The sequence below is a fragment of the Nothoprocta perdicaria genome, unplaced genomic scaffold (assembly GCF_003342845.1).
Source record: "Nothoprocta perdicaria isolate Ctin4 unplaced genomic scaffold, notPer1 scaffold_116, whole genome shotgun sequence".
Classification (NCBI taxonomy): Eukaryota; Metazoa; Chordata; class Aves; order Tinamiformes; family Tinamidae; genus Nothoprocta; species Nothoprocta perdicaria.
The window spans coordinates 1,227,290-1,251,660 of NW_020454272.1; the positions used below are offsets into that span (position 1 = coordinate 1,227,290).

At 37.6% G+C, this 24,371-nt stretch overlaps 1 protein-coding gene across 3 annotated transcripts in view; it reads right to left on the reverse strand.

Moving 5' to 3' along the window:
- ANKS1B (ankyrin repeat and sterile alpha motif domain containing 1B) overlaps positions 1-24,371 on the reverse strand; it is a 195,679-nt gene that overhangs the window by 151,571 nt on the left and 19,737 nt on the right. For all 3 annotated transcript variants that reach the window (XM_026053456.1, XM_026053455.1, XM_026053454.1), the window contains exons 2-3: positions 16,322-16,420; positions 4,683-4,835 (exon numbers count right to left, since the gene is read on the reverse strand). In XM_026053456.1, coding sequence (XP_025909241.1) covers positions 4,683-4,835; positions 16,322-16,420 — 252 coding nt within the window. The remainder of the gene's footprint in view (positions 1-4,682; positions 4,836-16,321; positions 16,421-24,371) is intronic.

Below are 24,371 nucleotides of genomic sequence, written 5' to 3' on the forward strand. Positions count from 1 at the left end.
AGGAGCATATAAGTAAGAGCAGGTATTAACCTGCAGCAAGAAGCTACATATTAAATTTATTGCTTTATATCAATAAGGCAGAGAAGCTGAGAAACTGGGAGAAGACAGAAGAGAGAGGAATCTCAAGCCATTTTTCACTCTGATATGACTGGAATTCGTCCCCAAGTCATGGTAAGATGGTAACTTCCAGGAATGGTAAAACAGTGCTGGAAATAAAGTATAAGCTGTTCTTTCTAGAAAGATCACAAGATTCAAAGCTCTGATAATTTCAGGGGTCTATGGGAGTAAGAGGTAACTCATATAACTTAAATATACTAAAACTTCCTACCATATCTGCATGTTAACAGAGAGACAGAAACTCCTGCAGGTAGCAATCCAAATAAATAGCCATAATTTAACCATGTTGACTCAGCCTTTGGATCATCTTATCTCTCTCCACCCTTTAGAGCTTATAAAGGGAATTTAGGAAACCTAGCTTCATTCAGCTGTAGGGAACCTTTCAGAATATGCTGTCTTCTTTCTGCAATCCAAAAATTGAACTATTTGCTTAAGCAATATAATAGAATTATGCCATGAAATAGAAGAAAAGTGTCTTAGCATCACAGACAAAATTTCAGAGRCATTATTATAAGTAAAATCCATAATAGCACATTAGTTGCAATTCTGATAAAGGATGACCATATTGACCTATTGAGTAAGGCTTTGGAYGTTTCCCACAAAATTTTCATAGATAAGGTGACAAAGTGCAGGCTTGACAAGTGGCACGTGAGGTGAACTGACAACTGACTGAAACACCTGGCTCACAGTGTTATGATCAGCAGCATCATGTCCAGCTGGAGGTCAGTCACTAGGGATGTACCCCAGGGATTATTACTAGGGCCAATATTGCTTAACATCTTCATTAATGACCTGTATCAGTGGACAGAATGCACCCTTTGCAAGTTCATGGATATTATAAAACTGGGAATAGYAGCTGCTACCCCAGATGGACCTTAACAGGTTTGAAAGAGGGACAGAGAGTGACTTCACGGAGTTCAAAAAGGGAAAATGCAGAGTCCTGCACCTTGAGGGGAATAACTCCATGCACCAGTCATGGTTGGTGAACAGTTTGGGAACATCTCTGAAGATGGAACTGGGGGTCAAGGGGGGAAAACAAAATGAACATGGGCCAGCAATATGCCTTTGTGGCAAAGAAGATCAGAGGTATCTTGGACTACATTAAGAAGAACATTGCCAGCAGGTCAATGGAGATGATCCTTTCCTTCTACTTCGCTTTAGTGAGGGCACAGATGGAGTGCTGGGATCAGGAGTCCATTTTTCCTCAGTACAGAGAGACATGGAACATGTCATGACATGATGGAGAGAGTCCCTCAAAGGGCCATAAAGATGATTAAGGGACTGGAGCATCTCTCTTTTGAGGAGAGGCTGAGACTATTGAGACCATTTCATATGGATAAGGCAAGGCTCAGGAGGAGAAATTATCAGTGCATATCTAATGGGAGGTTGTCAAGAGGAGAGGGCCAGACTGTTCTCAGTGGTGCCCCTTATCTCTTGAGCCCTTGTCCATTGCAATAGGCAATGGGCACAAACTGAAACACACGTACCTAAACATAAGAAAACGTTTCTTTACTGTCATGGTCATTGGGCACTAGAACATGTTGCCCAAAGACACTGTGGAGTTTTCATCCTTAGAGATATTCAAAACCTGACTGCACATGCTGGGCCACRTGCTCTAGGCGACCCTACTTGATCAGAGAGGTTCGAAAAGATGATCTCCAGATGTTCCCTCTAAATTCAGCTATTCTGTTTCTGTTTTTCTATGATTCTTGTCCCCTATACTTACTGTACCTATTTTTGTTGCCAAAATAGGTGTAGGCAAATATCTAAGAGCTCATGAAATTGATCCACAGGCATATGAGAAGATAGTCCAAAAAAGAAGATCTAAAGTAAATAAAGAATAAAGAATCTAAAATAAATGTAGAATAAAGAACTTTCAATTCTTGAAAGAAAAAAAAAGAAAAAGCTTGTGAAGACGGGCTTGTGAAAGCCAAATCCTTTTCTTCTCTCCCCTGCCCTTTATGCTATGCTAGTTAACTTAATAACATGTATTATGTCTACCTTCACAAATGTTTCTACTCTCTAAAAGTCATGGATGATTTCCCAATATATAATGGAAATGAGCAACAAAACCAAGAATGTATTTTATGATAGACTTGGTAGTTGAAATTTTTTAAACTTATGGCTAAAATGAAAACACTATAAAATGAAAACACTATCAAATCTGTAGCCCTTGATATATTTTTGTTGTGTAATTGAACCGTGTTGAATGAAACTTTTACGCTCTATATGCAACTAACGCATCAAGAATCAACAAACCAAGGATACTCTTAGTTCCTTTCAGGAATGTAGGTCTGTGTTTTTTCTGTCATTTTTCAAGTGCCTGGATTCTGACCTTCTCAAGACTGAAGCCATAATTCCAGAGTTAGTGGCTTTGACCTTTATAGATTCCTCTATAAAAACTCTCCGTAATAAGCTCCTGCTTACCATGGCCTGAACAGGAGGTGGAATCTTTAAAATTGATTTTGAACAGCAGGCATGCTGGTCGGAGATAACAATCTTGTTCTGCTAGGCTGCACATTTTCTCAAGCCATTTCTGAGAGATTTCTATCAATTGTAAAATGCTAATGCTTTTCTAAGCTATGGATTTCTTAGTGAACATTATTTCATTATGATTAGCTGCTACAGATTGGTGAGAAATGATAGGAAAAAGTGAAAGAAATTAAATATATACTGACTAAAATGAGAATTCTGAGCTTCTCTCATTTGCAAAAAGAATGGATTAGAATGTAGTAACAGTGATCAGTACAGCATTAGTAACAGGGATCCTGAAAAATGTAAACCAGTATTATACTGGTACATATACTTCTACAGTTACCTGCATCTATATAAATACTATTTAAGAGATTCTCCTTTAAAGACATGGTAAAAAAGAGATTTTTTGTTTTGTTTGTTTTCCAGAAAGTACAGATCTTAAACAGTGGCATGATACTATGCTTCAAAATTAGAGAAATACCAGCAAACGGGTTTGGTTTATACTACTTTTACAGAAGTGCATCCCTGTTAACTTCTGTGTAGGTCCTTCTCTTTGCATCGGTTTAAGTTTGGAATGAAGCTGCTAACATTTAATGAGGTTTTAATGATCCACTTGGGGGAGCTAAAGGGTAATTTGTTTCTGAGTTGATTATAGCAAAATATTCAGGATGCAAAATTAATTTATGGTAGGCAATGTGATCAGAGAGTTCCGTTTCTCCACATCTGTACTGGTTGGTAATTTGTRTAAGCTTCTGGTGCAAAAGGTCCCCATTTCTTACAAAAATTCTAGCCTCTTTGGAAAAATAGTCACAATTATAAATAGCTTAGCAGCTGCTGTCAAGATAGTATCAATCATATCCTGACACTTTAATCATGTACCTACAATACACCTTTCTCTCATGCAACAGGCGTAAAGTTTGATCCTTGCTCTTGCTCATTTTCATTCTAGTTAATATCATTGTAATGTAACGATGAGAAATTCCAACAAACAATAGTTGACCTATGAAATTCTTCTTTTATTTAAGTCATAGTCTTGGGCTTGTGCCAAATATCTGCTCGTGCCATGTGCACCTGCTACAGTGTTGGACCATGTCTTTGCACCCACTTTATGTTGTCTGCATTTCTAGCCCGGGGCACATCAGGACCTGGGAACTCTTCCCCTGTGTMAAGTTGCATCAGCTGCTCAATCTTATATTTGATTGTCCCTGGCTGCTGGTAATCCTTTGAAGGTTGTGGCAGCCAGGCGCAGATGCAATATCTTCTGTACCAGAAGGAAGGGCACACTTATTTTGTCTGCGAGAAGCTGAAAAAAGTATAAATTGGTGCATTCTGCCACGTAGGAATTGCCCTAAAGGCCAGATAAGAGAACAACATGGGCAATTTGAAAAGTTGCAGCAGATCCAAAGACATAAGTGTTTATCTTCTTTTTTTTTTTTTTTTTTTAARAAAATGAAGTGTTTTAGACACTTGCAAAAAAATTCAATTAATACAGCAGTACTGTCAATATATAGCACAAAATTAATCTTATTCCAAATTATTAGACAGTGTAGTCCATATAAAAGTTTACAGTTGCTCATATTTGGGTATTGATATTTAACTTTATAAAATAAAATTTCAACCAAAAATGAGTGATAATTAAAATATTTTAGACCTTTAATATAACTTCTTGACTATTTTTAGGTTTTCTTTTTTATTTTATGTTTAATTTAGCCAGATTATAAAGAAAATAATAAATTGTGTCTTTATAGCTAGTACTACTTTTACACAATTTAAAATCTAAGACTTAACATTTTGCAGTTAAGAACTACAAAAATATATTTAAAATGTCATTCAGAAACCTGAAGGCAGGCACAGTCATGGTGATTAAATAACAAGCTAAAGACAATGGCAAAGCTAATGGAAGCAAAAGTTACAGCCAGCCTAGGCATAGTTATAAAAGCTCTAATCATTAAAAGTACTTTCTGTAATCATTAACAGCACTTGATGACAGTATTTCTAATGCAATTTCTTTTGTGCTTCCTCTTTGGTATGGAATGACATGTGCTACAATACATTTATGAGGAACTTATGCCATAAATTGATCAACTTACATTAATTAATTCAATCTCCCAGATTTTTTTTACAAGGTCCATCGATGTATAGCCATTAATTAGAAAGGATTTGGTATAGTCACCCAGTTCAATGGAATCCAGCCACTCAGCTACAGAGCCGGGGTTGTAGCCATCATGACCAACCTGCTTCATCTGTAAAACAAGAACGAGCAAGAATTACTGATTATACTCATTACACATCTTTCAGAACAGCAATTAATTTTATTATTCTCTTTGGGTCAGAATTATCTTATTCTTTGACCAACATTATCTTAATGATTAGAACATGAAGAAAGATTTTTGTGAGAAAAAGCTCTAATTAAACTTAGTTTCCCGTGGATCTTTGTCTCCTGAGTGCTTGCCTTATAAACTAACGTACATTAAAACTGTAGCAGGAAACTGACTTACTAGACATTAGAAAATCCATATGTGAGACAGGGCAAAAGCAGATGTTAATAATATCTTAAATGCGTAAAAAAAAAAAAAAAAGTCAGATTTGCACTTAGGATTTCATAAAAGAGGGAGAACTTAGACTGAAGAATGGATCCTTTGATATCAAACTCCAAATGAATCCTATTGCCTTGATTGTATTATTGCTAATCTATCTCTTCTATAGGATTATCTGATGTTTTATAAAGGTTACACAGTAGTTTTTCCCCCAGAAGAGGATTAAAATGGTCTCTCTCTTTTAATGGGTCACCTTTCATATGTCACTCCTGGAAAATTAATATTGTTTAGATTGCTCTCCATCTGTAAATTTGATTGAGACTTGGCAATAGATMTAAATATTATTGGAAATGAATTGACAGAACAATGAAGAGAGAAGCATCACATACCAACACAGCAGCATCATATGCCAACACAGGCATGCAAAGCATAATAATATAAATCTTGATTTTATAGTAAACTAAGAAATACCACTCMCATTTTATTTTTCTGAATCCCACTAAGCTACTAAGAAGTAAAGAGCTGCAATTTCTCTTTCACAATTGCCTCTCAGTGACACAAGTAGAAAATTTGTAGCTAGCTATAAGGATAAAAATGTAGAAAGCCTRTACTTGTTCAGCTATTTGTGACAAAATGGTTTTATGACTTTTAAAGTAATATGCAATAGTGGCACAAGAAAGTAGACAAAGTTATGTAAGATTCTCAGTGTTCCACAATATTATACACATAACATATTTGAATATAAATGTAACTATTGCTAGGTTGGTAACATACTCAACTGGTAAACTTTTAAGAAGATTTAGAGGTTTAGAGGCTTTATATTTTGCACAGAATCTGCAGCATGTGAAAGAGTAATACTGTGCATGGTGAAAGCCAGTATCCCACTTTTGCCTGCTTATATACCTCCCTCCTTTCTGAGAACAAAGGAATTGTGTCAGAAACATAAAGCTYAGAGCTTAAGATTGAAGTGAGTGACAAAGTAATCTGAAGAGAATTCTGATCTTAAAATCTTCCATGAACCACATTATTTCTCACAATTTATTTCAAATGTGTTTTGAATTCAAAAAAGGAAACAAAAGCCTGCATTCGAAAGACAATGTTCATAAAAATATATAGCATTGTCTGCTCAAATGCTAAAAAGCTAACACTTCATTGTCAAGATTTTTTTTGGTGCATATCAGGGAGAGCCACAGGAACCAGACACATTGCATCATGGACCTGAGAGTTTACTCCTTGGACTTTCATTGGGGATGCTGGGCATGAAATATTAATGAAAATATTTAAATGATGCATTGTCTTAAATCATAAAAGAGTGACTAGAGAATTCACATAATGAAGAAGGGGATTTTGAGCCCCTGGTCACTTCTGTAACAAAGCAGTCAGATTAGAAGATGAGAGTTAATATTCAGGAATTGAGTTACGACAGTATTGTAATGAATTCTTGACATTTTGGAATGTASATTTACAACAGAAGCCCTAGATGTCAAAACTGTGGCACAGTCTTCTTTCATAGTCAGTCAGGCTTATTTCAAATTTCAGATTTACAGTAGTCTGTCTAGCTGGACAGAAAAGCTGAGAATCCCGGTAGCTCCGATTCCAAAGAAGCTTATTTTGAGAGCTGATTTGAAGTAAGATGTGCTGAAATACTTGAAAAGAAAGCACTTGATAAACAGAAAAAGAAAAATCTAGTAAGACATGAAGCAGATGCACAAGGCCCACAGGGAACACATGGCTTTTGAAAGTTGTAAGGTATTATTGTTTCCTTTCTCTAAAGAAGCACAGGGAAATACACTTTTCAAAGTATCCAGATGAGGAATGCTATGCAAATTATTTCTTTTGTTTATTGCCATTTAATCTTTAATTAATCTTGATTTTTAACATGATTTTTCTTTTGGTCTGTTGATTGGTGATCCACTTTAATGTGGATTGGGCCAAAATATTGGTAACTTATCCATCTCCATAAAGAGCAAACAAAACATCGCAGGTCTTTGCATTCTAAAATCCTGCCAGCAGCCTCAGTCTGAAAGGTTGTTAAAACAGAGATCTTTCCTATCACAGTGTCTTGCCAGGGGCTGCAGGCGAACAAATACAGAAGGAAAAACCAAATAAACAAAAGACTGAGAACAGCTGAAATGTATGTGACAATTCCACTCTACAATTAGGTGCCAACACATAAAATTCTCATTGAGTCACTCAAAAGCCTATACAAAGAGTTCAGTGTACAGTAGCCTCTAAGAAGGTTTAGCATACAGGATATTGTCCAGGTCCTGAAAGCACCAWCATGTGTTCTAAGCTCTTCCCTCTTATTGATCCCAAAGATCCGGCTGCTGGAATTCAAGGCTAAGTCCCAGAAAGTGCAGCTATGTAACCTTGGATCAGATCTTAGTGAGAAGGAGCTGTGTGYTGGGGCCTCCCCAGCTTAGCTCAGGAGTGAAGCTCAGGTCCTAGTTCTTGATCTTTGCTAGAGCTCTGCTTGATCCTGACCCAATGACTGGACTTCCCAGCTCCACAGYTACCTTGCCTCAGCCCTGTGGACAAGACTGGTTATCACCAACCAGTCTGTGGCTGACCATAGCACTGTCACCTACTAGTGCTGCTCTGCTCTCTTATGGTGTCCTCAGCAGGTGCACCGTACTGGGACACCGTGGCCCAGCTGGCCCTGCTGCTACCCTAGTTTCCAGCCTAGTTTACAGTTCCCAGCCTGGCACAGCCCAGGAGCAGCTGGGTCAAGCTGCTTCTGAAAGATAAGGTCAGAATGAGAAGATTTGCGGAAGTTTTTCCGCAGAAAAGCAGTATTTTGCTTTGTCATGAACCAGGTTCCCCTTCCGCAAAACCTGTCTCAAACAGGTGTTCTAAAATACATATGTAACTTGTCAATATTGGTTCTTTTCCATGAAAATTTTTGTTATGTCTGTTAATAACAGGTAGCTTACCAGCACTCATTCCTTTATGGCCATTTTTGACAGACTGGTTACCCAGTTATGATAGCATTATTTATGATAGTATTATTCATAGAATCTACTTCCCATACAAAATTTTATGGAGTTTCTAAATATTATTATTATTATTATTATTATTATTATTAATATTATTAATAATAATAATAATAAATAAAACTGAAATATATGTCTGGAAATGTAGCCTCTTTACCAGGGCTGCAATTTAGTTGCATCTTCTTCTTGTCCTTGTTAACAGGTCAAGGTCCTTGGACTATTTGTAGTTTTCCAAGGTTTGTTTGTAGTTACTGTATTAGGATGTTTGAATCTGCTCAAAAATCTTTCAAATCCTGTAGGCTTCTTTGCTGTTGAGGTTTGTTGGGTGATTTGTCTTGGATAAAAAAAAAATCCTGCCTATTGACTGTATTTCCATTCAATCATTTCAGACCAGCTATAATAWACACACCAGTGGTGTCAAATATCTAACCAAACATGTGCATTTTGTTTGACTCAGTAGCATAAAATGCTGTAAGCATCAAGCCATTACTGTTGTAAATATAACCTTTCAGAATCTAACTGTTCACAAATAGGGGAAATATTGTTCTTCTGCACACACTGCTACTGATTCATTAGGTTGTTATCTTTAAATAATAATATCAGTGCTAGCTGTTTCATTACTGATGATTGTAGCATGCTGACTATGGAAAAGCTAGAAGCGAAGCTGATAGCACTCAGAAGTGACAGAGAACAGAGAAAAAGAAGTGACTGCTGGAACCTCTTCTGCTCATCTCATGACCACAAGGGCTGTCCTTCCCCGTTTTGCTAGGCTGCACTGGCCAGCCTTCAGGCGAATGTTTATGTCATTAGTCAGTTTGATTTTTGGCTACTGCATAATGCTGCATGTCCTCTTCCCAGGAGTGTTTTCAAGGGTAGAGGAGCAGGGAATCTGAGCCACAGACTCTCTGTAGCCCATTGCAAAGCTGCTTTGGTCTTCCTGTTTAGCTTTGCATCTTTGCATGTTGGGCAGCTACAGAGAACATGGCCATAAGGCACTGTGCTGGMAGAGCTATGCTGGAACTGAAGACAGACAGCTGACAAACTTGTAGGGCAGAGTGGGTCAAATATAGTTTAATATCTTAAAGCTGAAAGGGCRGGGATTCTCTTTGAACAGTCTTTTGGCCAAAAGTATAGGCACGGGATACACGAATCATTTATTTTTCTAGATGCTAGATTAACAAAGATAGCACAAAAGCTCTTACCTCACCGGAGGAGGAAGAGGAGGACATTGAAAAAATTGTGGGTGAGTGTATGCTTTTCTACACCGTAGGATGTAGCCTGACAACTCTGCTCCCTGATTCCTTAGCTCTCTTCAAGTCTTACTTTTTCTCCCTGTCCAGGCCATGGCAGTCACTTACACAGGCTTCATTAGCCTTTGCTTTCTCCCACAACCTCCTAGCAACTTCTATTGCAAATTTTCCGTTGTGAAATGACCCAGCTTCCAGGTGACACTATAAACAGSAGTTAGAGCCACTCCTTAGCAGTCCAGAAAGGTCACAAGATGCTTAGAGGGCTATGCAAAACATAGGCAGGGAAAACATCAATGGATGGATTGAGCACTACTGACGACTGAGTGAGTGCAACAAGCGGACCTCAGAGGCGCTTGAGACATTCCTGCTCCCTCTCAATTCATGTGGGAGTGGGAAAGGAAATGATGACAGAGACACAGAAAATCTATTCCTTCATAATCTTCCCATTACGTTTGCAACTGTAAAAAGTCTTCACTGTTAACCACATTAACCCTTGTCTTATTCTAGTCACCCTTGGAGGCTCTTCATCAGCAAAAGTGTAGCAGCAGGACAAAAGCACCATCCTCGGTGCTCTGATAAACTCCAGAGAAAATGGACATCTGTGCATACAGATGCTGGAGAAGCTGGTCATCATTACTCTGATCTTTATAGATAGACTTAACTCCACCCTTSCAGGAGCTGTGAAAGGCAGCCTACAGTTTGGAAGGCATTATAAATGTTTTCCTCTACTCTGCCATGCAGTCTGCTATTTTGCATACAGAATGCAAAAAGCATATTCTATGTCACTGTTAAACTGGGCGTTTGCTGAATTTCTGGCCCTATGGTCTCAGGACCCAGTGATGCAGAGGGTGTGTAGCATTTTCCAGGAGACAAGGCAATATCCAGGTATTGCTAACACTATTCCTGACCCTAGAGAAGGTGCCAGTATACCCTCTGAATCCTCTTCTAGACTTATAGATCATACAGGTATCATGAATCTTTCTAATGAGCCCAGATAGTATGTTCATAAAAATATTTCAGTGAGTAAAAGGTGTAGGGCAACTGAGTGGTAGTCCTAGKGGTCTAAAAAAGCCCTGGGACAGGTTTCAGATGGGATTGCAGATTCTATCATTGGCTCTTACAGAGTTTAGGACCACATGAGAGGTGATGGCTTTGAGCAAAGAAGTACCAGTAAAGATTCCCAGAAAGTAATTGTCCATATTGTTCTTTCTCAGACAAAAGGATGAGTAGGAAATCCCAGTAAGATCATCTAGGATGTTGTCTATGTATAGTAGCATAGAAAGATGATACTGCTTAACTTATGATTAACCTCAGGTGGGCAACAGGCAATATAGAGGCAGTCGGACAGAAATAAGAAGGTATAAAAACAGAAATAGAAATAAAGCTCCTTATGTGGGCAATAGTGTCAAGACCAGTGACGTGCTACTACTGCCTCCATGAGACAGATAAATTCTACAGTCACAGAGGCTCAGTTAARAAAGAAAAGTTTTATGGGACTGCTTTTATCATACAGCTTTGAAGCATATGCATGGAAGGGATATCTGGTCTCTGGGATCAGACTAACGCTAATTTGAAATAAATCCCTTGATCTACAGCATGAATGCATCTAACTRCCTTGTTCTACTCCTTCATTCCCTGTTTTGCCACATTACCTGCTAATGTAGACTATGTTTTTCTGTTTCATAGGTGAAAACTATGTAAAAACTCGTGTTCTGCTGGATTCTGATGCTTGTTTCTGTTCATAAAGGTCAAAAGTTTGATGTGCAGAGTAATGAGGTGAGTGACCTTCTTCCAAGCTAGCAAAGTAAAGCCCAGAGGTATTTGAAGGAGGAAAAACAGCAGGGTAGGAATTGCCTTGAATCATGTTTTTCTCATCTTCACTTCCATCTGACCAGAAGCAAGGATTTATGTACAGAAAGGGTGATGAATATTGTCATATCCACTTTGCATCAGCTCCTAGTTTGGTTGCTGTCCCTAGCAGTGAAAGATGTAATGATGTACCAGTTAGCTGTGCTGAATGGTCAAGAATTAAACATCAGGACYGAAAACGGGTAGCTTATTAAGCTCTAGGATGTCTAAAGCAACAGGATTATAGTGATAGCAAACACATTTTTGTCCTCTGCTACCTACACAGCATAGTTAATTTGCACATACATAGTAACTCTGTTTCCCTAAAAGCCAGATTTACTGTCTTTGCACAGACAATGGTGTTACTTGAAAAATAGATCCAGCACTCCTTGGAAACACAGCTTTACTGTTCATGTAACACAGCTCACAAAGAACACGTGCTCATTCTCTGTTCTTGTCCTATTTCTTGCTTGGTTCTGCAAAGTATCCAGGAAAGAAGCTGGCTGCCTGCAGGCCCTGCTGCAAGTTTCCCAGACATGCTCTGTGTCTGAGAGCTCTTGATGATGCGAGGAATAAGCTGTGCATTATAAGAATAGCTCTGAAGACAAGAAAACCTTTCAGATAACGTCTTTTTTCTGTCTGTCAAATGAATGTGTTCCCATTATGGGCTGGGAAAAGCATCCATGTATATACTGAGCATCAAGCAGGAAAACAATCTTTTCTTCTCATCTAACTTTTTAAATAAGCTAATTTTTTTTTTTCAAGAATATTTTAGCCTTTTAGGAAACCATGGAGAAGTCACCTGCACAYAGGTTTCTGGTAACTTGAAAGTGCTGCTTAGGTTCCTCTATCACTTAGGCATGRCCAAAACATTACACTGGTATTTTTTATAGTCAGTTAAGAACATCCCATGAACAACTTCTTCATACACATTCTTCCTCAAGTCTTTATACTCTCAACTTCAGAGTTTTGTTTTGGATATCATCTTTAGCTCTTCACACATGTTTGAATTTCCTCATGGCAATTCACATAAAATCTCTCCCCAAATATTTACTAATTTCATTTTCCTCATGCAAAAAATCCTAAATGTTATATCAAACTTTGCTAAGAAATTTGCTCCAAAACTGAGGTCATGGATGAAATATTTCCATTTTAAGAATTAATTTTACAAATGGAATTTCTAAGGCCATGTCTTAACCTTATCTAATAATAATAACCTATAAATTGCTATCATTAATATTCACGTGAAACTTCAGTAACTTAAATTGTACTAGTGTGAGATGAGAATTTGGGCTACTAGCTTTAGTCCAACAAAATAAAGAATATTACAAAAATGGGTAATCCAATTGAAAGTTTCAAAGTATGTCTATGTCAGAACTATACTGGTTTACCCTTCTATGAAATTTTCTGTTTAAATATATAATCATTGTGGGAAAATATGATATTCTGCAGAATCTGGATCAAATTTGTGCTGTTTAAACACTGCATAAGAAAATATTTAATTCACTTATATTTGGAAAAATACTTTTATATAAGTATTTTATTTCCAAATATAATTGGAAAATTACTTTGGGACAGTAAGATGGATTGAGAATTGGCTGGATGGCAGAGCTCAGAGGGTGGTGAYAAATGGGRCCGAGTCCAGYTGGAGGCCTGTGGCCAGTGGTGTCYCCCAGGGATCAGTAATGGGCCTGGTGCTGTTCAACTTGTTCATCAATGACTTGGACAAGGGCACAGAGTGCACCCTGAGCAAGTTTGTGGATGGTACCGAGCTGGGTGGAGTGGCCGACACTCTGGAGGGCTGAACTGCMAWTCAGAGGGACCTGGACAGGCTGGAGAGTTGGGCAGAAAGGAACCTCATGAGGTTCAACAAGGACAAGYGCAGGGTCCCGCACCTGGGCAGGAATAACCCCAGGCACCAGTACAGATTAGGGGTTGACCTGCTGGAGAGCAGCTTCGCGGRGAGGGACCTGGGAGTCCTAGTTGACACCAATTTAACCATGAGGTAGCAGTGCCCTCRTGGCCAAGAAGGCCAATGGGATCCTGGCTGCATCAGGAGGAGCGTTGCCAGCAGGTGGAGGGAGGGGATCCTGCCCCTCTACTCAGCTCTGGTGAGGCCGCACCTGGAGTATTGGGGGCAGTTCTGGGCTCCCCAGTACAAGAGGGACGTGGAGCTTCTAGACAAGAAGCTTCTCTCTCATATGAGGAAAGACTAAGTGAGCTGGGCCTGTTTAGCCTGGAGAAGAGAAGGTTGAGAGGTGATCTGATCTTAGGTGTATTAGTACCTAAGGGAAGAATGTTGGGGCCAAAATAAGTACCTAAGGGAAGAATGATGGCGCCAAAATCTTCTCATTAGCAGTCACCAACAGGACAAGGGGTAATGGATACAAGTTGAAACACAGGAAGTTCCATCTCCAGGTGAGGAAGAGCTGCTTTCCTGTGAGGGTGACAGAGCCCTGGCACAGGCTGCCCAGGGAGGCTGTGGAGTCTCCTTCTCTGGAGTTCTTCAAAACCCGCTTGGATGCCGCCCTGTGCTCTGGGTGTCCCTGCTGGAGCAGGGAGTTGGACTAGATGATCTCTAGAGGTCCCTTCCAACCTCAACCAGTCTGTGATTCTGTGAAATACACCCCTTTTTTGTTTCTACAAACTAAATTACAACAAACACTAGAAATCTCCTAAACATGCCACTGGTGGCAGAAACACAGAAATATTACTGTTTAGGAAGCCAGTATTTATGAGTGAGATAAGGCAKTATTTCTTTTCAACCACTATATGCCTGTTGCATTTTCAGTCTGYGGAGGTGAAGATTCATGAGAATAACAAAACAAATTTGGAAGAACAATATTTTAAAACCTAAAAATAGATGTTACTTGATTGTTACTCTCTCAGCTTATTCAGTAATGTCTAAGTTAAAAAAAAGTATGACAAAAAGCTTTAGCTGTAAAACTATAAATAACAGTAAAAACAATATTACTAACTACTAAAACACTAGGAATCATCAAGTTTTGAATTAAATCAGTAATTGTAAGGAGGTACATTCTCAATTGAAGAGTTCTTATCTAATAAGACAAATTATGGTTTGAGACCTTAAGATTCAAAAGATGTGCAATATTTTTAGTTTATGATGACAGAGTTGAACTTATCAACAAACTATAAGATATACAACAATGTTTCATCATTCCTTGTGGGCTCTGAGAGGTCTCTGAGACTTTCAGTAAGCTGTTATGAAAAAAGCAAAGTTGGCTTATGTTAAAATTGCCATARTCCCAATTTGAGGGCACTGTAACTATTCCAACAGCTGTGCCTTCAAAAGAATAGGATTTTGAATAGGAAATTATGTGCTTTTCCATACGAGGACTCTTGAGGTGCTGAGTCATTTAAGTGAAGAAATGTGATGCACAGCTTCAGCTTTTGACTGCCTTTGTTTTGGTGCAACATTCTTGCATCAAAGCGACATTAGAAACCTGGTCCCTAAGACTGTTTTTTCTAACTCCACAGGGAAGCCTCTACAGACATCTTCACTGTTATTCAGTTCTTGCTTCAAGCCATTCTGTGTTACTTAATTATCTTTGGTTCAGAAAATGTCGATTCTTCTACGTAACTGCATAACCAACTTGTTCTCAATTGGTTTCAAGAATGTCTCTAGATCTTGATTCTGTCATCTTTTCTCATATTAATTATTTTTAAAAGCCTTTTCATAAGCACCAATTATTAAATGTAGATATAAATGAAAATTTGATACTTTAAAAAGCAATTCCATACTTTGAACAATTTAAAAAAAGAATTAAAAAAAAATATTGTTTTAAGAAGCAAGGAAAAATATTTAATCATCTAAGATTAAGATTTAAATATCTCATTTCAGTGATAGCAATTGCTGAAAAATCAGTAGATTCATAGGTAAACCTTAAGTATTTATTGTAATTCATCAAATATACTTTAATATACCCTACTACTTGTACCATTTAGCTCACTAGTCTAACAAGGTGTTTGGAAATTACTGCCCTTAATTATCTTTGGTGTACAGACTCTTCCAGTGTTCAGACTCATATTGTGCTATATAAGGACTGACTAGGAGAAGAAGATGCAGAAATAGTTTGCCCTATTCTCTGTCATAAGTGATCTAGAAGAACTTGTGTATAGGCTATGATGCATTTGGAAGGCTCATTCAAAGAAAAGTCCTTTAACTATTTTCATATTCTCCAGCATTATCAAAGGCTGCAAGGATTATTCTACACGTGCTTCACCCAAACACTAGAGCATTTGCACACTTCATATCAGGTTTTATTCCTGCCTCAATATCTGGCATTGAGTCAGTATCTGCGTCATGTGCGGCAGCCTCCTCACCCTTACAGGTGTCTATGTTCTTCCTTTGCTTTCTTTAGAAAGCTTCCCAAAATSGAGTTATAAGTTTTCATGCTCAATCAAGTATCTGTCTTGTTGACCTATTCAGATTTCTGTGTTTTGGAATGCTAGTAGAAACTTATTGGTATATTCTGGCATGCAAAACACAAGAATTGTTCATGAATATGACTGATTTTACAACCTGGAGTTTAAATCAGCTAGCACCACAAATCGATCATAAAAGTGACTGCAAGGTATTTCATCCACAGTTGAGAAGCAAAATTCACACACACAGCAATAAATCAAAYGTGGCACCTGTAGGAAATCCCCAAATCATACACGAGAGGCACGTATTCACTGTTTTATCCAAGACTTTTGAGAATTCTTACATATTGCTTGTTCTAAAGGGCAAAGCTCTCCCTGGCTAACTTCTATTTAAACAGAAATATCTGGGATTCATTGACAGCCTTCTTTACACATGTACAATGACAATTTATAATCAGATTGATCAGTCAAAAATAATTATAATAAATTATATTAAAAAAATTCAAATAACATATTTGAATCTCCTTTGGTTTATTTGTCAGCTACATCTATACAAAGTGGGTCCAATGTAACGACATAAATTTATATCAAATTTGCATATGTGTAAAAGAAGTCTACAAAAACAATAGAGTTTATCTCCATTCATGAAAAGGTTTTAAAATGAAAAAAAATGTACATGTTAATTCTCTCACTTGGACAGTAATAGAAACTATACCTTTGGGAGAATCTGGATTGCTTGGAGAATTCTCTGTCTGTGTCCAGAGTTAAGTATTCCTATTTCCAATAGATCCTGATCCTCCATTACGTTGCTTCCCTAAAAAAAGAAGGTAAAATAAAGATGAAAAATAACAGATGCTTAAATAGCCTGAAACAAGCCCTTCTGTTGTGTTTAAAAAAGAACATTTTGCTTAATGCACAGTAGCTGACAAGAATCATAAATTACTGATGATTGCACTGATTTCCACATTGTATGAAATGTGGAAGGCACTTGAACCCATGGACAATTACTTATGTTTCTGGCAGCCCTGCCACTGGGGAAGACACAGTTCTCACTCAAATCATATATCAGATGTGAAACCTTCAAACCTTCTTTCATTTGACTGAAACCAAGGACATGACTGTAGGAACACTCAAAACTCTTCATTTTTTTCCTTCTCTTTCTACCCCACTGGACTACACATTATGTTGATTTTTCTCCAGGCTCGGAGATACATAACACATAATAAGATCAGCTGAGTGGATGAGGATTACATTATTTAGTACCTTGTTAGTAAAAAGCTAAAGAGGCAAAGAGGTTAGGTAGTATCAACCCCATATAACCACTAAACCTCTGAATTTAACAGTGCAAGTGCTGTCCTAAATTTACCCTATCACTGCTCTTATCTCTCTGCTTGCGGGCAGGTCAGAGAATGCCTAATATACAAACAGCAGAAAAAGACCATCTGTTCAGACTAACAGTCCACAAAATATGCCTCCACAATTCAGTCCTCTATTCTTAGGAGCTGGTAGCAGCAGGAGATGACCTACAGCCACACAAATAAGAGGATAATATGAATCAGAAGGGATGATTCTGATATTCATACAAAGGGCGGGAAATACAGGTGGAAGTTCAAGAAGTCTGACACCACCAGCAATTTCAGCATTTGAAGGTTAAGGTATTTGATTACCTAGCAGTGAATACTGGGAATCAAAGAAGGCAGACCAGTAACTCACAAAGTGAATTGCAGCCAGGAATCAAATKAAGATGATTCAAACAGGCTGACAAACTCGTATCACTTTTTGGAATACCTCATTTCAGGGAAAAATGCTCAGCTTTCTTTTAATAGCTTCTAATCATGATAGGTGTAAAGAAAACCTGCAAAAAACAAATGAGCTCTAGGAATTCTTCCTTTGGAGACTGATGACATTAATTTGCTAAAACCAAGATTTTTTATTATTTGTATTCATCACCGTGAAATAGGTTTTATGTGAGCAAATCTACAAAAACTGCATCTCTACCTTTCCATTTAGCTTGCTGCCTCTGACTCAGTAGAGATCTTAAGCAGCAGAGAAATCAGAAGTAGATATGTGCATAACAGAACATGTTTAAATGGTTTATTGAGTCTGTGCCTAGTAATGTATACGAATTCTTTCTGAACATAAAAATCTCCCAGTTCCACTGTAACATGACTTTCTTTCAGATGGCACTGAAATAAGCAATGCTTCATCCTGTTCAGCTGCTAACTCTTCACTCTTTTCAGATGGACTGATTAGTTTACAGATGTACTCTTRAGGACTCTCAAGTAGTGCTTTGCAGTGTATCCTGCAAAATCTAAGGGAGGTCTTTTTAAGGCAATCATGGAAACTTTACAAAGCTATTACATTTAAAATTGTATTTCACAGTAAGTGCTATGATTTAAGACTACAAGACTGCAAATCATTTACTGAAAGAATTTGTGTGCAGCATTCAGAACAGAGGCAGGCAGAGCCTTGYTTTCTCAAGGGAGAATTTGTGCAGCCTTGTAGTTACGAGAGGATCACGTAGTAGAACAGTGCATGCAGCACAGACTGTACAAATAGGGATGAGGCAGTGTTAATGCCTCTTCATCTCCCTGGTAAGTGCATACATCATACCAYGTCCTCTTTACTTTCTTTCCCCAATTAAACAAACCTACAAGGAACTGTAAATTTCAGGGAGGACCTGGGGAAAAAAAATCTTCCATTTTGGGCTGCATTCTCCAGCTGCAAGAAATAGTTACTATAAATATGTTTAGACAAACTGAGCCAACTGAGATTCTGATCCAAACTAAGGGCTTCATGTTTTCATTCATTTTCATAAATGCACTTATTGTTTGCTTGCAACTATTGCTTTCACTTTGTTTAGCTCATTTTACAGATTTCACCTTTGATCTCTCCATTATGTTTACGAACAGTCATAGTATATTCATCACAGAGCTTCTATGGGTGTCAACAACTTTGGCAYCCACCTTCAAATGTTGTAATGTTTAAAGCCAATTCAACAAACAATTAGGCATGGGAAACATCCCATTTTTATTTTTTTTTCTCAAAAAGCTGCTGCTTTTGAGGCAGTATCACTTTGCTAATGCCTTACTACTGCTTTTTTCATAAATATTGGCTCATAATTTTGCTTCTTTGAAGATGATTATTACRTTTTTAAAAGTATGTAAAGGCTACATGATAAAACATTTAGAACCYAGGAAAGTCTAGAATTCACATTGCATTCTTGTCCCCACTTGGAGAAGGCAAGAACCTGTTCTTTCCATGTGCTGAGATGTCACAGGCTTTCCTGCATGTCACCATCAGTGTCCAAGGAAGCAGCCACTCATGCCTCCTTCAAAGCAGACTTAGTGCTACCTCCTGCTGTGGAACTATACAGGCTTTTCATCTTTCCCTTAGAGCAAACCAGGGAACTTCAACTACTCAGTCTAACTTCTTAACCTAGTAGAGATAGCAGAGGAAAGTTTGGGAACAAGCTTGCGTGGAGGCAGAAACAGTCCTTCTTGTTCCTTTCTCTCTGGTTTCTGCTTCCATCCTCTGCCAATTCCATTCTGATTCTCATTTTGCCTGATTTACCTCCTTCTCCTCCACTGCCTCCCACATTGAGAGTGAGGAAAGCCTCATTTCCTTCTTTTCTGCCATGGCAGAGCAGAGGAAACAGGAGGAATTGTCTCYTTGCATTCAGTTCCTGTGCGCACACATTTGTTGTAAATTGGGTCAAATTTTAACCCAATTAACTTTACAGAGATGACATGGTAAATGTACTTAGAATGAATATAAACACAAGAATTCTTTTCCTCATAATTTCAGTCTTGAAAGTAGCTGATTTATATTAGTGGATACATTCACCAAAAAGAAATTATTCTAGGAAACACCTGGGGCATTTCAGCCCAAAGATTTAACTTTGATTTGCTTACATACAACAGAAAACAGGATTGTATAACAGAGAATATGGGACAAAAATCACTACTGAGATTATTATGCTATTATATAACAAAAATATAAGAGGCTTAGTTAGATTACAGCTTTCTTAAGTATATRAGGAAAAGTTTGGAGTAAAACTTCTCAAAGTTAAAGAAGGAAAAGAATGTCAAAACTACTTGTGCAAGGACAGACTGAGAAGTTGGGAAAGATCAGATTCTCCCAGGACTTTGGAGCCCTGAATGTTTCTCTATAGTATAATGCTTTTTTTCCCCCACAAATACATACAGAAAACTAGTCTTCTGAATAGGTAATGGTTTCATAGAAGAATTGAACTCAAGATTGGTTAAAAAAAAAAAAAAAAAACTCTCAAAGCAGGAGCATGAGGGACATGGAAAAAAAAACACTTTTTTTCCCCAGAATCTAAGATAGTGCCTATAAATAAGTTCAGAGCAGAAGACATGATATACCATGAAAAAGAGAAAAGAGCATTGGCATTAATTTGAAATATTCCACATAAAATCACTTCCGGCACTCTCCAGCTAAAGTTAACTTAGCCTCTCTAAAAAAAAAAATTTATACCAGACTCCAAATATATCTAGGAATGTATCTTTACTTTTATACCTTATAAATAATCTTTATAAAACAATCTGAACTACTTCATATGTATAGCAACAAAAACAATACCTTTATTAGAAATAATTAATTTGAATACATTGAACTGCTGAAAGATCTTCTAAAATCCAGTCAAATCAAAAGGCTCATAAACATGTAGACAACTTCACTTAACATCAACATGGAACAAGTTTCAAGATTCTTTAAAAAAGAGGCCAACATGCATTCTATATCCTTTTGGAACAGAACCTTGGAAAATCTGTCCCTGAAGATATTAAAATGTGGTGAATGGAAGAACATTTTAGGATGGCAGACATGAGTGCATATTCACTCCCTTTTGTACCTGCATCTCTAATCTTCCTTCCTATATTATCTCTGCAGAGACCTGGGGTGAAAAAAAAATCATTTGTCGATTTCTATCATCTGAGTAAACTAGAAATAGTAAATGCAAAAGTCTCAAAATAGCTGCTAGATCTGAACAGTAAACAATTACTGGGGAGAGGTTTCTTAGGTTTTYGTTCTAAACAAAGCTCTGGACCAAAAAAATAAAAGCTTGGTGAGGAGTTAACTGCATATAAATCATTTAGTGAAAAGTGAGTAAAAACTGAATGAAAAATAAGAGAAAGAATGCCTTTTTTTTTTTTCTCCATTATGAAAGATGGTTTCATAAGGAATACAAGATATAAGTGAGTTCTGACTGTGGACTACATAAACTTTTTTGTGCTCAACTATGCCAGCTGGAGGAGAAAAAAGAGTGAATCTGGTACCTAAAGCCTTATAGGATATATAAGAGCTTCTTCTCACCAGAGTAAATTCACTTGCTGTGCAGACATTATCAAGACCAAGTTCAGTGGCCATGTAGAGTACTGCAGGCTGCAGTGGAGGCTTCCATGCCTCRGGAGCTCTGCATTAGCCTTTTCGCCCTCCCAGCCTCCCATGTAGGAGCCTCCCAGCAGGAATCTGCTGGACCATCATCAGATTGGACTATGAAAGATCAGAACAGGTGGGACATAACATTGGGTTGAATCATAGTGAACATACAGCAGAAAAGGCCTAGTGAGTGTTTGGAGGGCCTTGCAAGTGTACAGCAAATATTTCCAGCAATTTGTGTTGCATTGAATCTTACTCTAACTACCTGCAATTGAAACCTTAGGATCAAATTCAGCTGGGATAGGAATGGAGTTGGAGTAACAGGCCTCATATTCAAGTTGCCAAGGTAGCTAGAAATGAGACTTTGTGTGGATGGAAAAAAGGAGAACATGCAAGGCAAAACTTAGCTGGGGTATCATTTCCTCCACTCAGTAAGAGAGATGGGAGCATGCATGATAAGTGATCAGAAAACTGAGACCAGTTACACCAAAGAAATCTATTCCTTCTCTCTCCTTTGCACTCCAAACACATATAACATGAAGGAAGCAYGGAAGGAAACAGGTCTGACGCCAATAGGAATAAGGCAAGTTATGGTATATATCCTCCAAAGCTCCTTTAAAATAGACCTTTCCTCATCCCATATTGCTTTGCTTCCCACACACCTAATCCTACTCTCATTTCAAAATTAGAATAGTTGAGGTCAATCTTCAAAGCTGCGCTTTGTCTGGGAACAACAGTTGAGGATGCACTGAATAACTAGAACATTTGTTTTTGGTTGTCTAAATCACTTGCTACAAGCTTTATGAATTTTCATCCCAACATAGCACTTCCACAAAGTAAATGATACTATTCCTTAGAGATTTGCAAGAAATAAGTAGTGAAAGGCAGTTTTCAAAAATGAAAATTGCTTCTTATTAGTTCAAAAATTTCAGGCAATGTTTCACACATTTCATTTCCAAATGAGAACTGGCAAACAACCAGAATTTAGCAAGCTTCAGTGCGAGTGAAAAGGTTGCCTCTCACTAGCATTGCCACAGTTAGCACAAAAACAAGATCTGTAAGAATGATTACTGAGTGAAATGTTAACTTGTACTTTAAGGCTAAAAAGATTTATCAGATTCCTGGAGGAACTTCAGAAATTGCTATATCACCTACAAATCTGACAAGACTATATTAGAAAAATATATTAGAAACTAGAACTATATTAGAAAAAGCCCCTGCAGAACTATGAAATTTTGCCATAGGGAACAGACATTCATTGCCTTTAAAATACTAGAATGAATGGACCAAGCATGTTGCAAAATAATCATCTGATAACCTTCTAAACTTATTTTGCCTTTAATCTACCAGTACTGATATCCATCCTGAGTCTTCAGCTTATTGCATTTTTTGTCTCTATATTTACAACATTCTTACCAATTAAAACAACTGCAAAAACACCAAATGGAAGATTTTAAGAAAATTTTCTGTTACCATCATTTCTTATGAAAGTAATTATAAATTACTATCAAACTATTAACTRAAGAAAAGAGCCATTTCACTCATAGGTAAGAATAATGGAGARCAACACAAAGCAGTTAAGGTTCCACTCAGGGAATCTGGCACCTAATTTGAAACATCTGCATTAAGACAGAATATGACATAAGTGGGGGGTCAGTTTAAAGGGAAAATGAGTCTTAACAGACTCTGAGTCCCACTCTACSAGTGTTTTAAAGATCTGTCTCTAGCTCTCCCTCAAATCCTCCACCAAGAAGCCTGAAGCAACCAGTACCAACGAAAGTCTTTCAAATGTTGATATTTTAATGAACATATAATCACAGATCTTTCACACAACAGTAATAGTTAATTAAAGCATAGCAACAATTAAACAATGCTGAAAGCTAGGACATGGATTCTTGTAAGAAGACTTTCTGCTATTTTTATCCGCTCTTTCTTGTACCACTGATTCATTACAACCAACACTATCGTCACATGCAAATTCGCTGTATAGATAAAGTGCCAATTGAAAAAAAATTACCTCTGGTGTCCCAGTTGGCCCACTTAATTACCTACATTGCTGACCCAGCTCTGCCTTATGTAGCCATAATAATTCAATACAATAATTATCAATATCTAYCTAAATTACATTCTCACATCTTGAATGTATATTTTGAGGCTAATTTTGCTTCATTTAAATAATGAAAATTTTGAAGAGTCTATAGATCACTTGGAATAAATACTTGTTAGCTTGGATGCTATATTTCTCAAAGGACYCATTTTAAAATCAATATTACTACAAGATAATTAACAGATTCAAATTCACAAGGAACCATTCCTTTCTCCAGTGGAAATATGTCAGTTTAGGTGAGTGAGGGAAGGGGCAAACACTTTATTTTTCAGATGTAACAAAAATGCTGTATATTTGCATTGCTTCTAATGTGGAATTCTATTTAACTATAGTGCTAATACCAATATTTTTGTAGTAAATGCAAAATCTCTGTTCAAATCCTGGAAAGTCTCACAGAGTAAATGCACATRTTTCAAATTTCTATCAAGAATTTCCTTTCTCATATTTTTCTAAAAAGTGATCCAAGCAAATCAGCTTGGAGTTTGAAAAATGCAGGGCCAAAGACTTAGACTGTAAAATTCTGGACAGGATGCACATCTTAAGAATAGCTAATTCACCTCCAAATTCTGTGAAGTAGCAACAAGGAAAACAAGGATAAGTGCATTAATGCACTTTCTCCCTAAAGTCAAAACTGTGATCTTGGAAGCCCTTGTTTAGTTTCTCCCTAGCTAACTTCCATTTACACCCTCTTTTTTTTAACCTTTTAGGTGAAAACAGATTGAGCATCTTGGAAACTACGTCAAACCTTGCGTTAGAATGAATCTAGAAACTAGGCTCTCCTCCACTTTGGTACCAGGAGAGCTTGATCCGGGATGCATTTGCAGAGCCTGCCTAAGGGCAGAACCACAGGAGCATGACACAAATTGATAACTGGTCTTTAAAAAAAAAAAATAAGGAGAAAGAATTGTTTTATCTCTGTTTTTCATACCACAGGCATCAGAGCACCGATTAAAGAGGTGGGAGACCAGATTCATATCCCTTTCTCAAATTTAGATTTTTGATTTCCAAAAAAGAGAACAAGCTATGCAAGAACTGATAGGGAAGAATGCTCTGGGATTAGGAAGGAATCCTTCACAATGTCTGTTGAAACTAAACTTCCAGCATGGATTCACCAAGGGGAAATCCTGCKTGWYTAACCTGATCAYCTYYTAYGAAGGAATATCTAGCTGGATAGATGAGGGCAGAGCGGTGGATGTCATCTATCTGGATTTGAGCAAGGCTTTTGACACTGTCCCTCACAGCATCCTCCTGGGCA